Source organism: Rhyacophila brunnea, unplaced genomic scaffold (genome assembly GCF_057557595.1).
Source record: "Rhyacophila brunnea isolate RB1 unplaced genomic scaffold, BYU_Rbru_1.0 scaffold_3, whole genome shotgun sequence".
Taxonomy (NCBI): Eukaryota; Metazoa; Arthropoda; class Insecta; order Trichoptera; family Rhyacophilidae; genus Rhyacophila; species Rhyacophila brunnea.
In genome coordinates, this window is record NW_028232965.1 from 28,474,937 (window position 1) to 28,489,409 (window position 14,473).

General features: G+C 37.7%; 2 protein-coding genes across 2 annotated transcripts in view; one reads left to right on the plus strand and one right to left on the minus strand.

Moving 5' to 3' along the window:
- Window positions 1-1,749, plus strand: part of nudC (nuclear distribution C, dynein complex regulator) — a 173,621-nt gene extending 171,872 nt beyond the window's left edge. Inside the window, exon 8 of the mRNA XM_085952789.1 lies at window positions 1,018-1,749. Coding sequence (XP_085808915.1) covers window positions 1,018-1,069 — 52 coding nt within the window. The 3' untranslated portion in view covers window positions 1,070-1,749. The remainder of the gene's footprint in view (window positions 1-1,017) is intronic.
- LOC147068174 (protein odr-4 homolog) lies at window positions 1,749-11,808 on the minus strand. Its single transcript, XM_085952787.1, has 7 exons — window positions 11,606-11,808; window positions 11,172-11,373; window positions 7,557-7,906; window positions 6,662-6,838; window positions 5,983-6,190; window positions 5,683-5,874; window positions 1,749-2,369 (listed from the first exon to the last, which is right to left on the minus strand). Exons 1-7 carry the CDS (start codon window positions 11,699-11,701, stop codon window positions 2,197-2,199), a joined length of 1,398 nt encoding a protein of 465 aa, XP_085808913.1. The 5' UTR covers window positions 11,702-11,808; the 3' UTR covers window positions 1,749-2,196.
- Between the last annotated feature and the right edge of the window lie 2,665 nt (window positions 11,809-14,473).

Sequence of the window (14,473 nt, forward strand, 5' to 3'; positions counted from 1 at the left end):
TCAAAGCTTGCAATTTGAGATGTTTTTTTGATAATTTACAATTTCAACTGTATTAATTAATTAATATGTATCTGAAAACATTAAAAAGATTTTTTATTTTTTTTTAATTTAAAGATAAACTTACAATTGTAAAAAAATGTAATAAAATTTGAATTCGTTGCAGGGTCACATCTTATTATTACATTATATTTTATGGTCATATTTATTATTAAAATTTAGTTTATCAAGTTTTCAAATTTTTGTCGTTTAGATTTTTGACTAATTCATCGTTTTAATATTTTTTATATTTATTTTAACTTGCTCAACCTATTAGGCCCATACTGACTCAAACACAAATTGAAAAACAATGTGTACTTGCCAGACCCAGGATTCGAACCTGGGACCCGCGACACTATAGGCCAACACTTAGGCCGGCCACTGTGGTATATTAATAATTCAAAAAAATATGCGCAAAGGTTTTAGGCTCTGTGATAAGAGTCTACTCTATACCATATTTCATATAATGCGATAGACTGACTGCGGTTGCGTGACGTAAAATCCATATGAAAAAATATAATTCCTTGACAAATAATCCGACATTTATTTACATCAAGACAGAAGGTGTGGTGCGCTGTGGTATATTTTTTTTAAACCTTTGCAGATTGTTTTGTAATCTGTATAATACATTCCTACATATTATACAACACCTGTCATTGGCAAATTAAATTATTTTTATAGAATATAAAATAATCAGGTGATTATATATAAATATGTCAATATGCAATTAAAAAATATTTTTCTTAAACTTTAAATAATCACCTAGTATGGAGTGTTCGCCACTGATAGATAGGAAATAAGAATTTTGTCATATTCAATGAAAAATTTGGTGATGCAGAAGTACTTGTTATTTTGGGCCGCGGATTGTGCTTCACTGTTTTAGACCATCACATTTTTCCTTTCGCATACAGATAATATGTATCTCCTATGACAGAATATGATGAACTTTATTAATCTTATGTAATTATATTTTTGTTTCAGGTTCATGGAGCAACACCCAGAAATGGATTTCACAAAATGTAAATTCAATTAGACAACATAAGATGACACATTGTCTATTATCAGATGAGATATTATTTTTAAGTTACAATAAAAAAGAAATTGTTTTTTACTAGGTTATCATCTTACTAATGTGATTATGATATAAAAACTATTCCATTTTATTGTTATCCTGTAAGATTTTCATACAAGTGTTAATCCCCATACCTTTTGCTTTCAATATCTTTCATTATTATTTTAATGAATGTTCTTAAACCCATTAATCCAGTTTATCTATTTTACCAACCATATAATATTGTTGTGATAAGAAAGCCATCCAACTTTTGATAACCGTATCAGATAATTTAAAATGAGTTTTTGCCAGACGATGAATCTTCTTCCAAATGGAGCTCTCTGTGGTCTGCTTATAAAAATCATTGATTCATGTTTCAGTTTAATGGTGACATTTTTGTATGGAAGAAAAAAAAACAAGCAGGATCTGAGAGTTTGTATGAAAATTAGTGGGCCTGTATCACTCTCATACCTTTAGGCTCCATCCTCCATGCAATAAGGTTTTCTTCAACATTTTCGGTTTTTGCGGCTTTTTAATTTGAATTTCATTTATATTTTAAATGATATTTTTCATTGTATCAATTAATTGGCAACATGTAATTGTTATATGATTCGTGAAATGTATTAACATAAAATAAGTAATGAGGAAATAAAAGAATATATAAAAATTATAAACATTTTTATTTGTCAGAACTTTCCCGACCACCATTCGCAGGTTAATATTATAAAATATATTGATGATCAGTCTAAAAATCAACAACTTACATTTAAAGCTTAAAAAAAGTCCATCAAATCATGTAATTACATAAAAATGTACATATTATAAATGCATTATTATTTTAAATTAACAAAAAGGCACTGAGGCCAATAAGTTCGATTGAAGATAAAACTTTTGGAAAACGGTGTACCTACATTATCACATTTTTGCACATATATTATCGAGAGACACAATAGTAATTGAAAAACTTGCTTTTGAATGCCAACTTTACTACATATTAAATATTTAGCAAGTTACTAATTCATACGGTCTACTAAATATTTATCTCGATACAAATCAATCACATTATTGTGACAATGGTTTAATTTTGTTTATGAAATTTTTACATTGTATTATGAAAAGATTTTTCGTATTTTATCAAAGTATTGAATAAAAATGGAAATCATTAAAATGAATAAAGCAATCCCGATACCAATCACGTAAAGAGATTTATTGGCATCCTGTGGAGTGGTAAGCATTTCTTCTGAACCTGGCTCCTTATCCAATGCGTCAAACTCGGCAGTATCTAGAATGTGGAAATATTTCAAATGTGAATGCTAATATTCTTATTTATGTGGTTTCAATCAAAATTTTTCTACAAGATTATATCAAGACTCTTAACTCATTTAGTGCTAACACCGCGACTAGCGCATTTGTAGCAGTTAGCCATTACAAGATGTAATTAACGTGTTAGTTAAATGTGGTAATTAAAAGGTCAGGAGTGATTGTATTAAACTGATTAGTGACAATTTGCAACTTCACACAAGAGCATACTACGTTAAAGTTCCCACCACCACCCGTCATATATGCACGGCCGCTTTCTATGACACTTTAAACGTGTCTGAAAGAAGTGATTTTAAGTGCTCATTCCGTCCCGAGACGAACCCGCACGGGACTGATGCTGCAACCATGTACCGTAGTGCTTAAAGAAGAAAGATTCACACGAGAGAATACGTTAAAGTGCCCATCACCACCTGTCATATATGCACAACCGTGGATGTGCACGGCCGCTTTCTATGACGCTTTAAACGTGTCTGAAAGAAGTGATTTTAAGTGCTCATTCCGTCCCGAGACGGAGCCCCACGGGACTGATGCTGCAACCATGCACCGTAGTGCTTAAAGAAGAAAGTTAAGAAAGAAAATGTTTGTTTTTGGACTGGCTCTGCTGTCCGCTGACGTTAAGCGCTTTGTGTACCCGCATACTGAGTGTCACGAATTGAAATGGATGAGTCTACAGAAGAGTCAGGACTATCCCGCTCCCTATACGACGCTGCAAATTTCTCAAATGCCGCAAAGTTGGCCTCGGTTGCTACCAGATCTCCATGACCAATTGGGCCCGTGTGAGGACGGACCCTAGCAAACAGCTCCGCTCGTTCGAATTCCATAAGCGGGCAATCCCAGAGGATGTGTTCAACATCTTGGTGGTCATGCCCGCAGGTACAACCCGGCCCATCTACTATTAAGCCAAACTCGTGGAGTCTGGCGGCGAAGTTGCCATGGCCGGTGAGGAACTGGCTAATCCAGTGCGAAGGTTGGAGTCTTCTAGTTTAGTGCCTGCAGAATACGTCTGGAAAAAAACGGTAAGTGTGCCGCCCCTTGGGGGAGGCGGTCCACCTCGCCTGCCATGCCGCAAATGCGGTCTTGTACACAATGTCACTTACAGTCTTCCTGTAAGGAACGTCCTCGGATCTCTGCGGTGGTGTCAGATGGACACCGGCGAGTATTGTGCTGATCCCCCTCAAGAGGAGGGTGATCGATCCTCTGACTTGGACGTGCAGATCGAGGGGTAGTCAGTAGAAGTTGTGCGGTAGGCTTTGGTAAGCGAGATCAGCGCAAGTCGCCGCCCACTTAGTAGTGCGCGTCTCACGAGAGTTAAGGAGTTTACTCGGGAATGCCAAATGCTGGAGGCGTAACCGGCAATTCCCATGAAAATTGCGCCGTATGCAACCTTAAGGGCTCTAGGCTTTAGTCCCCAATTGCTGCCCGCCATTCGGGCCATTCTCTGATAGGCCGAATTGGCCTTAGAGACGGCCGTCTTGGCGTGGTGAACGAAAGACAGCTTGTCATCAAGAATTACTCCCAGATACGTAACCCTTTCGGAGAAACGCACTGAGGTCTGGCCAAAACGAACCGTGGGCGGCCGTCGAGTTATGTTGACCCGAGAACTACCCCTGAGGAGGACAGCTTCCGTCTTGCTCGGGGCAAAGGTCAGCTTGTTCAGCAACCCCCAATTAAGGATTCTGCCCAAGGCGTCCGTGGCTGCACGCTCAAGTGCCGGTCGGCTCGTCGCCCCAACAAGCAGGAGCAAGTCGTCGGCGTACGCAACGAGCGTGCAGCCCGGAGGCAGTGGCAGGGACAGAACGTCGTCAAACAGTATGTTCCACAGAAGGGGTCCCAGGACGGAGCCCTGGGGACACCCCATGGTGGTCCTCCTGTGAATCAGGCTGGGGCCGGAGTCGTAGGTTATCTCCCTATTGCTGAAGTAGCTTTGAACTAAGGCAAAGAGGTCCCCGGGGATCTGTTTCAGCCTAAGCTTTGCCAGAACCAAGGGCCACCACGCAGTATCAAACGCGCAAAAATCCCGGCAACGAGGTCCTTGCCAGAGCTCTCCACAGAATCGATCACAAAGCGAATCGCATCCTCGGTGGACTTTCCGGGTCTAAACCCAAATTGTCTTTGCGAGATTGGACAGTTTTCCGACAGGTGGGACTCAATCCTGCTGTTTATCAATCTTTCCAATATCTTCCCGAAGACGGGAAGGAGCGTAATCGGTCTATACGCTTTCGGGTCACAAGGAGGGCGACTGCCGGCTTTGGGGATCACCGTGAGATGACCCTTTTTCCAGCAGTCGGGGAATATGCCACTACTCATGCACTCTTTGTAGAGTTGCGTGATCTCGTGTGAGGCAAGAGACCACGCCCGGACTCAATCCTGCTGTTTATCAATCTTTCCAATATCTTCCCGAAGACGGGAAGGAGCGTAATCGGTCTATACGCTTTCGGGTCACAAGGAGGGCGACTGCCGGCTTTGGGGATCACCGTGAGATGACCCTTTTTCCAGCAGTCGGGGAATATGCCACTACTCATGCACTGTTTGTAGAGTTGCGTGATCTCGTGTGAGGCAAGAGACCACGCCCTTGAGCAGTTTGAAATAAGTATTTTGTTTTATCAAACATACATAATGTAGATTCATACAATGTTATATAGGTACGTCAAAACACAGGGACAGCATGTCTGAGCTAACTGACATGGCCATTACCTTAAAAAATCGTTATCTAAAAAAAGCAATTCCATTTTTCTCAGTAGAGCCGTATTTCGAACAATTGTAATTAAGTTATATTTTGTTCAATAAATTGGATAATATAGCTTGTTGTTTTTCTTGTTATTTAAGTAGACTTCGAACATAATTTGCCTCTTGACCCGCAGAGCCTAAAATGTTTCAATTTTTGGCCCTTTACAAATAAAGTTTGCAGACACCTAGGCCTTTATTCCATTGTACCCACCACGAGTGAAATGTATCACGACGGGATTATCGAGTGGGTTATGCTAAGCAATTGCTTAGAGTAACCGAGGTTAATTATATTGAGATAATTATATTTAAACAAAGAATGATAAATTATTAGCCTATCACCCAATCCACTTTTGGATTATCATAAACCCGAAATAAAAACGTAATTTTTGCCAGACATGGAATTCAAACTTATACCCACATCTCCAGAGATAAGCGCTCAGCCATTATTCCGCCGTAGGGTGTGAATGAATCACTAAATTGTTTTCAAGTGATACAATTAAAAAGTTTAAAAAGAAACAAAATATAACGGATATAATGAAAAGGCCAACCTGCTGGTGTTTCTATATTACATATGACATCGTCTTCTGATATGTTGGCATCCAGCATCTCTTTTACTGACACGAGAGCTTCGATGGGTGATTCTCCGGGGAAGAGATAATCGCAAAGAAATACCTTGGAGTCTCCACAGTTGGGTAGTTTGATCAACACTCGCCGAGGAGGTTCATTAAAACAAACCTTTTCTGTAAAGAAACAATTACAGAATTGTACAATATTTTCAAGGAATGTAATGTTATTATATTGTGTTGATGATATTGAAAGTAGTATAAAATATTAGTAAAAGTAGGTACCCTCTGGCAACAAATTGTCATCAATCAAAGCGTCACAGTGCATAGTGAATCTCGATGCCAATGATCGAATCACATCCTGTTTAATGGCTGTCATGGCATCTTCCACGGTCGCTTTGCAATTGATGAAGACACGGGATGCTACTACACCACTGAAGTGAGTCGTCCCCTCGCATTCCAAATATTCTACACTATCTGGAGACTTCGCTTCCTGCAAAGCAATAAATTTAAATAAAAGGTAATTATCACCTCATTTCCAAGCGGGGCAGATTATGAGCCTCGGACCGAATGGAAGTTATCGGGCTTTATTTTTAAATTAATAAGTTACTAAAGGTAGTTGTATGATTTTTTTTGTATTGCAATACTCGATGATAACTCATCATCATTTTAGTGTGCTTGAATGGATAGATATAGAAAAAAATAATATTCTGTGTGCTGGGACATTGAGAGATGGCAGTTTTGATGTTTTGTTATTATGACATATGATTGTTTATCATCCTTGAGAGGAGCAGCCAGGGAAAGGAGCGTGTGGAGGACAATTGTAAAGTAGGCCAAATCCCGCCCCGGGATGTAGTGCCGAGAAAGAAGATGAAGAAGAAAAAGATTGTTTATCAAACATCGTCTTAAAATATGTATGTAAGCTACACTGAAAATGTTTCTGCATGAAAATAAAACTACTCACACAAGGTACAAACATGGATACTTGTATATTCTTCGATTCATCAGGGGAATTTGCTTTAGTCGCTGTTTTGTTTTTTGTTTTCTTAAGGGATTCAAGAGTATCTGACCCTTTATTTAATTTTCCATCAAATAAAATAATTGACGATTCAACAGACTTGTGTGCTGCATCCATAATTTGCTGTAAAACAACAAATTACATTTGCTATGAATATGTATTATGCAGTTCAAATGAAAACACAAATGATTTAATAAAATAAGCAGCAAAACCGCTTGATATATCATTATATACCTATCAGGTAATTTACCCTATTATCTAAATTATCTGTTTTGAACAACAGAACTAGATAAGTATATTTATTTTCAAAAAGGATAACCATAATCTCGCCATGTTTTATAGTGTAATATATTTTTGCCCATAAATTTAATATTCAAATGAAATATCACACGCCATAAACCAGTGATACACAACCTGTGGGCCGCATGCAGGTCTCTATCTCATTTTTTGCAATCCACAAATTATATGAAACATCTGTTAATTATAACTTATGCTGCAACGGATATCATAGATATAGGTATGTGCTAAGATTAAAGCAAACAATGGGAGGGTGGCTCTCCTCGCAAAATATCTGAATTGCTATGTACTAAAGTAGAATATAAACATTTAAAAATAATAATATGTCTATCTAGACTCGGTAGATATAATATTATTATCGGCAACGTTTATTCATTCTGCGGCCAGCAAAAATTAAAAACTACTACTTATAAAAAGATTGTACATCGCTGGCATAGACTATATTAGTAATTATTAACCTTAAAATTATTGATACCTTACAAACAATTCAATATAATTTTAATATTACGATTTTTATTCTTCAGGAATTGCCTAATATATTTACCTGAAACTGTTCTTTCACCGATATTCCATTTTTCTTCACAACTACGGGATAAATTTCATCAAACTCAAAATAACAATCGAATTGTTGCCATGAGAATGGTTTGGAATGAAATTTCAGGTCTACATGCTTGAATGCAGTGGTCGGTGTTTTCCCGATATCAAATACTTTGGCTGTTGCTTTTCTGGTATGATGAGAAAAATTTATAATAAGCCTATCACTTGTTATGTTGCAATTGCCGTACATGTATTTGTTAACTGCTAGAGTTTTATTTAAATGAATTAAAACATTCTTAAGCTTTCCCAATATCACTGAATTTGAAAACACATCCTCTGAGCTGACAGTAAAAATTCCTAGAAAAAATATTATAGCTGTTAAACATTTTATTTCATAAAGATTTCAGATAAGATTGTGCAAATTTATAGGTTATTTCAGAGTTTTATGTCATACTATGATTTATTATTATGTCAAACAATAAACAGCATCATTTATTTTCATATTTTGTTATTCATCTGCTTCATTAGAAAAATCGGTTCATATCCATCATTCGCTTGGTGGCCAAACCCGCTCTGGACAATTCTTTAATTAAATTAGTTTCGAATCAGCTTATCCAGGTGCGAGTTTTAAACTCCGCCGTTTCGTCAAAAAATCAAAATGAATATTGAATTGATTCGGCAAATCCGCTCTAAGGATAAATAAAAAATCACTAAACCCTCACTACATAACCCCGACCAATCAGATGTCGCGATTCAAACAATGATTTTTAACAAACATTCAAATCGCTATACAAACGTCACCACTATCGCAGAATGCGTCAAGAAGGTTTGGGAGAATCATTTCTGCGGAGTGCTGAACCGCCCACCCCCTTTGGATCCCTTTGACATATCTGCCGAAACTTTACTTTTGGACATTCCCCGAGCGACCGACATTTCCGATTGCCCACCCACACACACCGAGATAAAATCGGCTGTAAAAAAGCTCAAGAACGGAAAGGCACTGGGGGGAAACAGGATTCATCCTGAATTCTTCAAGTAGAACCTGAGCGCAATCCTGCACCCTATGTTTCATCTGATCACAAAGGTGTGGGAAGAAGAGCGCTGTCCAAGGGACTGGGTGAACGGTGAAATCATCACACTTCATAAAAAAGGTGACCATCTTAAGCTGCGACAATTACTGAGGCATTACGCTACTCAGTGTTCCGGGAAAGATTTTGGCAAACATCCTCTTGATGAGAATAAGGGACCCAATAATGCACGTCCTAAGGAAAAACCAAGCCGGGTTTCTACCTGGTCGAGCGTGTGCGGACCAAATCCACAACCTTCGATGTCTTCTCCAGCGGAGCCATGAGCTGAACAGTCCGATGGCTTGCTGCTTTGTGGATTATGAGAAGGCTTTCAACAGTCCGCACCGCCCCTCCCTCTGGATGATATTTGGAGCATACGGGATCCCTCCCAAGATCATTGCCATAATCAAAAGCCTGCACGAGAATAGCGAATGCTGTGTCAGAATTGGAGACAATGTCACGGAATGGTTCGGGGTCACGACTGGAGTCAGACAGGGTTGTGTCCTTGCACCGTTTCTCTTCATCATTCTCTTTGACTTCTTACTACGGAAATCAATACCACCCGACCGAGGCATACCTGTTACCCCCACGGTGAAGCTATGCGACCTGGAATACGCCGATGATGCTGTCCTATTCGACAACTCAATCGAGGGCATTCAAGAGACAATCGACAGGTTGCATAACAACTCCTCTCGCGTTGTTTTGAAAATTAACGCGAAGAAAACCAACGTTTTGTGTAATAGCACCTGTCCTGATCCAGATTTCCCTCTGATTAACGACGGACAAAACATCGAGAGCGTCGACAGCTTCATGTACCTGGGGGTACACATCACGGGAGATGGCATTTAGCAGAAAGAGCTCGCTATCCGAATGGGAATGGCTGGAGCAACATTCAACTCGATGCGGAATGTCTGGGACTCACGATTGTACTCGGTCACAACCAAATGTCGCCTATTCGACGCTTGCATTCTGACGGTGCTGCTTTACGGTAGCGAATCATGGCACCATACGAAGGCTCAGAGCAATCGTATACTGAGCTTCGAAAACAGATGTATGCGACGAATACTGGGTGTGCGGTGGTATGAATCAAGGAGCAACGAGGAGATAAGAGAACGCACCAAGCAGCCTCTCATCACGCTGAAAGTGAAGAAGCGACGTTGTACCTGGCTCGGCCACATGCTGCGGATGCCAGAAGAGAACTTCAATCTGGCTTGCCTGTTTTTCAAGCCGACCGGATTCGGTGCGGAAGGCTGCTAAATACAATCTGCAGTGTATACGGCGGAGCTACGGGATGCTGGTTTGACCTGGAACGAAGCAAGAAGACTGGCGAGCCGACAGGGATTCTTGGAGTCGCCGCGCGGTGTCCATATGCTCCAGTTAAGGGGCGGATATGGCCAAAGAAGAAGAAGAATAAATTAAAAACCTAATTTCGCCGGATTTGTTTTCTCAAAAAACAACTCAGAAATCTTCTACACGTGACTAAAGCGACTTCCTGTTAACGCCGAGATCTTGTTGTGGACAGTAGTTTAATAATTATTCATATTGAAAGTAACTTTGTCGATTTGCTACATGTAATACGAGCTGTTACCTACTTAGTCGCTACCGTACTTTTTATGGCAAAATATGTATATTTATTGACACAAATAATATGGGCCGCCACTAAACTATCGTTTCTTGTCATCATTGTCCGACTGTATGTCGCCAAACCTAATCTGTTGGGGAGTAAGTGACTAAACTTGCTCTTGGGATAATTCAAAAGCCTTTATTTGGAATAATGTGACACATAAATTGGATGTAAGGTTTTATTTTACCTTTTCTTATGTACCAGAAGAAGTTTAACAACTTAAATTACACTTAAAATCATTGTAAATGCACATAACGGTTTTTTCGTGATTTACTCGAAACACAAAAATACGTCCAGAGTGGGTTTATTGACTAAGCGACTGACATAACGTAAGCCAGGCAGAAACCATTGACAATTCTTGCTCAACCACGCAAAATCATCTACACAATAGGCGTGGCACTCGGGTAAATGGTAATGGTAAATTTTCGCAAATTGATGATATCAAGAATGACATTTCCAATGATTGTACTCCAGTAATTGGCAACCTTTGTAGGCCGCAAAACTAATTTTGGAAATAGCCGATGGCGTATTATATCAGTGGAGTGGTGTGACTTTTACTTGTAGGGATGCATACTATATTATTTGACAGATTATTATCCTCTTAGGGCAGTCACCCCACCGGGGTATCGCGAGCGGTGTCAGGGGTCCATGGAGTATTTGTAAATAGTTTTGTGACCACTATTGAAACTGATTGAGCTCAGACCATAAATCAATTAAAATTAGGTAACTTTTATTATGCCATTTGCACTGACTGGCAGTCGTAGGATGAAGTATCCATTACGAAAAAATGGAATAGTAGTTCGGCACCATGTGTTCATTCTCCGAATTGGTTTAAACTCCCTGGCATACTTGTAATAATCCTGTATAGAAACGTTCCATCTCTTTATTTAGCTTAATCTTATGTTATATGTCAATTTGTTATACTAATTACCTAATACAAACAGTCCCCCTGGTAGCATCCTCGTTACATGCTTTGCATGATCTGCAACCCAGTTTTCCGATATACTCGAGAACTGGGTTTCTGCTAAGATTTTATCACTGATTATTACAGCATCATTTATTGCAGTCTGTTCTCCAGCCTTTTCTTCGGGTGTTCTAGCTAGATGTACAATCTCATCTTCTGATGAAGATGCCTAAAACAAGATATTTAGAATAAATAAGCAGGTACACAGGAGGCAATCTCATTCCAACCTAGCACCATGACCTAATGGATAAAATTGTAGAAATACATGATCAGACACGAATTTTTGCCAGTTTGCAACTGCAACTTATAATATTTGAATAAACAAACTTGTATGGTTTAATCTTAGCCGAAATGCAAGGAAAAAAATAAAAAAATAACATATGGGCAACTTTCAACATTACCTGGCCTAATATCAATCCAATGACATTTTGCTTGTTGTCAGCAAATTTTTCTAAATATAATAAGGCATTTTCCGGAGCAAATGCTACTCGACCCATCTTGGCGTATATACAAAAATTATAAGTTAAATATTTTGGAAATTATAAGATCTTAAAAATAAAATATGAGCCTATCGGCCGCAGGCCAAAACATTCTTTTGACACATGGCGGGTCAGTGACCAATGTTACCAGACTAATATATTCGGTACTGTTCGGTTATACCGGAGCCAGCGGAAAACGCATTTTGAAAATAGCCGATAAACTGGATTATTTGTTAGTTTGGGTTAGTTTAGGTTCGGTTAGGTTGGGTTAGGTTAGGTTAGGTTTGGTTAGGTTAACCTAACAAACAATCCAGTTTATCGGCTATTTTCAAAATGCGTTTTCCGCTGGCTCCGGTATAACCGAACAGTACCATAATATATTCTTCTAAGCACTAAATATCATTTACCCGAATTTATTAATAAATAAATAAAGAGTGGGAATTAATCGCACAATGCAATAATCAAAATTCACAAAAAAAAAAATACTTTAACATTTGGAAAGTAGTTTTCACATATATTAAATGATTTCACAAATAAATAGATGAAATCACATAAAATAGTTTGTTTCACGAAACAAAAATCATAAATCACTCATTGTAAATATAAATTCACTCAATTTTGACAACTGCACACATTTGTAAAATTGTTTTCACCGACAAATAATATATCGCACAAAGAAAAGGTAGAAATTCACAAATGTCAAACTAATAATTGTAGCAGCAATACAATTTATTAGAAGGCAATCGCAAAAATGATGTTTAGGTGTCAATATAATTAATGTTTAACGCAGTAATATAAATATGTGTATATTCGTGCTGCTATCGTTCATATATTATTTGATGTAAATCTACAACCAAATAACACCACCTAGGTATATCTTTTTCGGTTCATCGATATAAATTTTGGTAAATGTGGCGCAGATGCCGTCATGAGATTGTATAAGTATCATTTTTGAACTAAACCTAACCTAACCTATTCTAACGTAATCTAACCTAATAAAACTTAACCTAACCTAACCCAACTTAACCTAACCTAACCCAACCTAACCTGACCTGACCTAACCTAACCTAACCTAATATAACCTAACCTAACCCAACCTAACTTAACCTAACCTACCCCAACCTAATATTAGGTACCTAATAATATAATCTTAGATTGTGATAATGAAGTATCAAAATCTATGAGCATTTCAAATTTTAAATTAACAATTATTGGATCGAAAAACCTATGTGCCGACAGAAAAGGGTATTTATTATAATTGTCTACTGGAATAAACTGTTTTCGTAAAAAAAATCATAAAAGCTCATGACGGCATCTGCGGCACAATTACCTAAGTTTTAATTAACGTCACTTTCTAAATAGGTATTTATAGTATTATTTGAATCTGAAAGTAGGTACCTAAAATACATACTTATGTTTTGCCAAAATATTGTTTAAAATCATTAAACCCAATTTTCATAGTGTTTGTATTCTTTTACGATTAATTGGTTACAATAGTATATTGATACGTGAAGACTACTTTTTCCTTAGTGCAAATCGATCATTTGAGTGTTGTAGTTGATTTGTGAATATCATCCATTTCCGATGTGACGAACATCTTTTTAAATGTTGTCAGCGCTTTGTGAAAACAGTCTATTCAATTGTGCGAATATATTATATTCCCCATAAATAAATTGCCAATGAGATTGGATTAAGTATCTGATCTATGGATTGGACTCCTCTTCAATCTCTTTGGAATAAACTCTACTCAAATAGACATTATCAGGTCAACTCAACTTAATTACCTAAATCTGCATTTTTTTCACTTACTCGATTACTACCACCATACTTACTAGGTACCATACCTACAAATTAAAAAAAAAGTTTTCTTGTGCTAGCGCAAAGATTGGACGGTTCTAGAATCACAATTATTGAAAAACAAAATAGTTTATATTAGGGTTTCCTGCTATTGTTATTATCCCTAGATTTTATCTCTTTGGCATGGCCCATGCCTACTGGTTTTTGTATAAAGGACTAGTCTGACTTTGACAGCTGATGAATAACAGGAATGTAATATTTAGGTATTTGATTTGAGATTTTTTTATAATTATTTAATTTGAAACGAGAAAAGGCGAATCAATATGTCAAGCAATCTGGGATCTGATTTTGACAGCTGAAAAGTGGAACACTCGTTGCTTGTGCAAAAAGTTATGCTCAGGCTTTATTAATAGCAGAGTTCGCAAACCTTTTTACGTACGCGTGCCAAATTTCCCATAAAATATTACTTTTTGACTGTCTGACGTGCCGAGCAGTTTGTCATGGGGAAAAAATAGTTTTTGAAAATTCTATTTAAAATATGATGATGTTCTAGATACCACTCACAGCACACATAATAATATTATGTGTGTTATATTATAACTTTATCGCTTTTATTCAATTATGTCATACATTTCGGTCCACCAATTTTGGAACTGCCAGAATTACCACCTCCACCAAGTTTTTATTTCTTATTTGGTGCAGTCATTTTTATGGGTAGAAATGAAATTATTGTTTGTTAATGTACTTACTATTAATTATTTAGTTTGCATTTTTACGCAAAAATTGATAGTAGAATTGCTCCGATCAGATGAGGCATTCTCTCGCTACAGAGGTCTCAAGCATTGCAAATCAATCAAAATTAGAGGCTCGCGGCACGGCACCCCCCGCTGCCTGGTGAGGTTAGTTCGATAATATTATATGTGACGCATAAAGCCTAAGGACCGACCTATACAATAATTAATTAAGTATATATTATATTTACATTGAAATTCA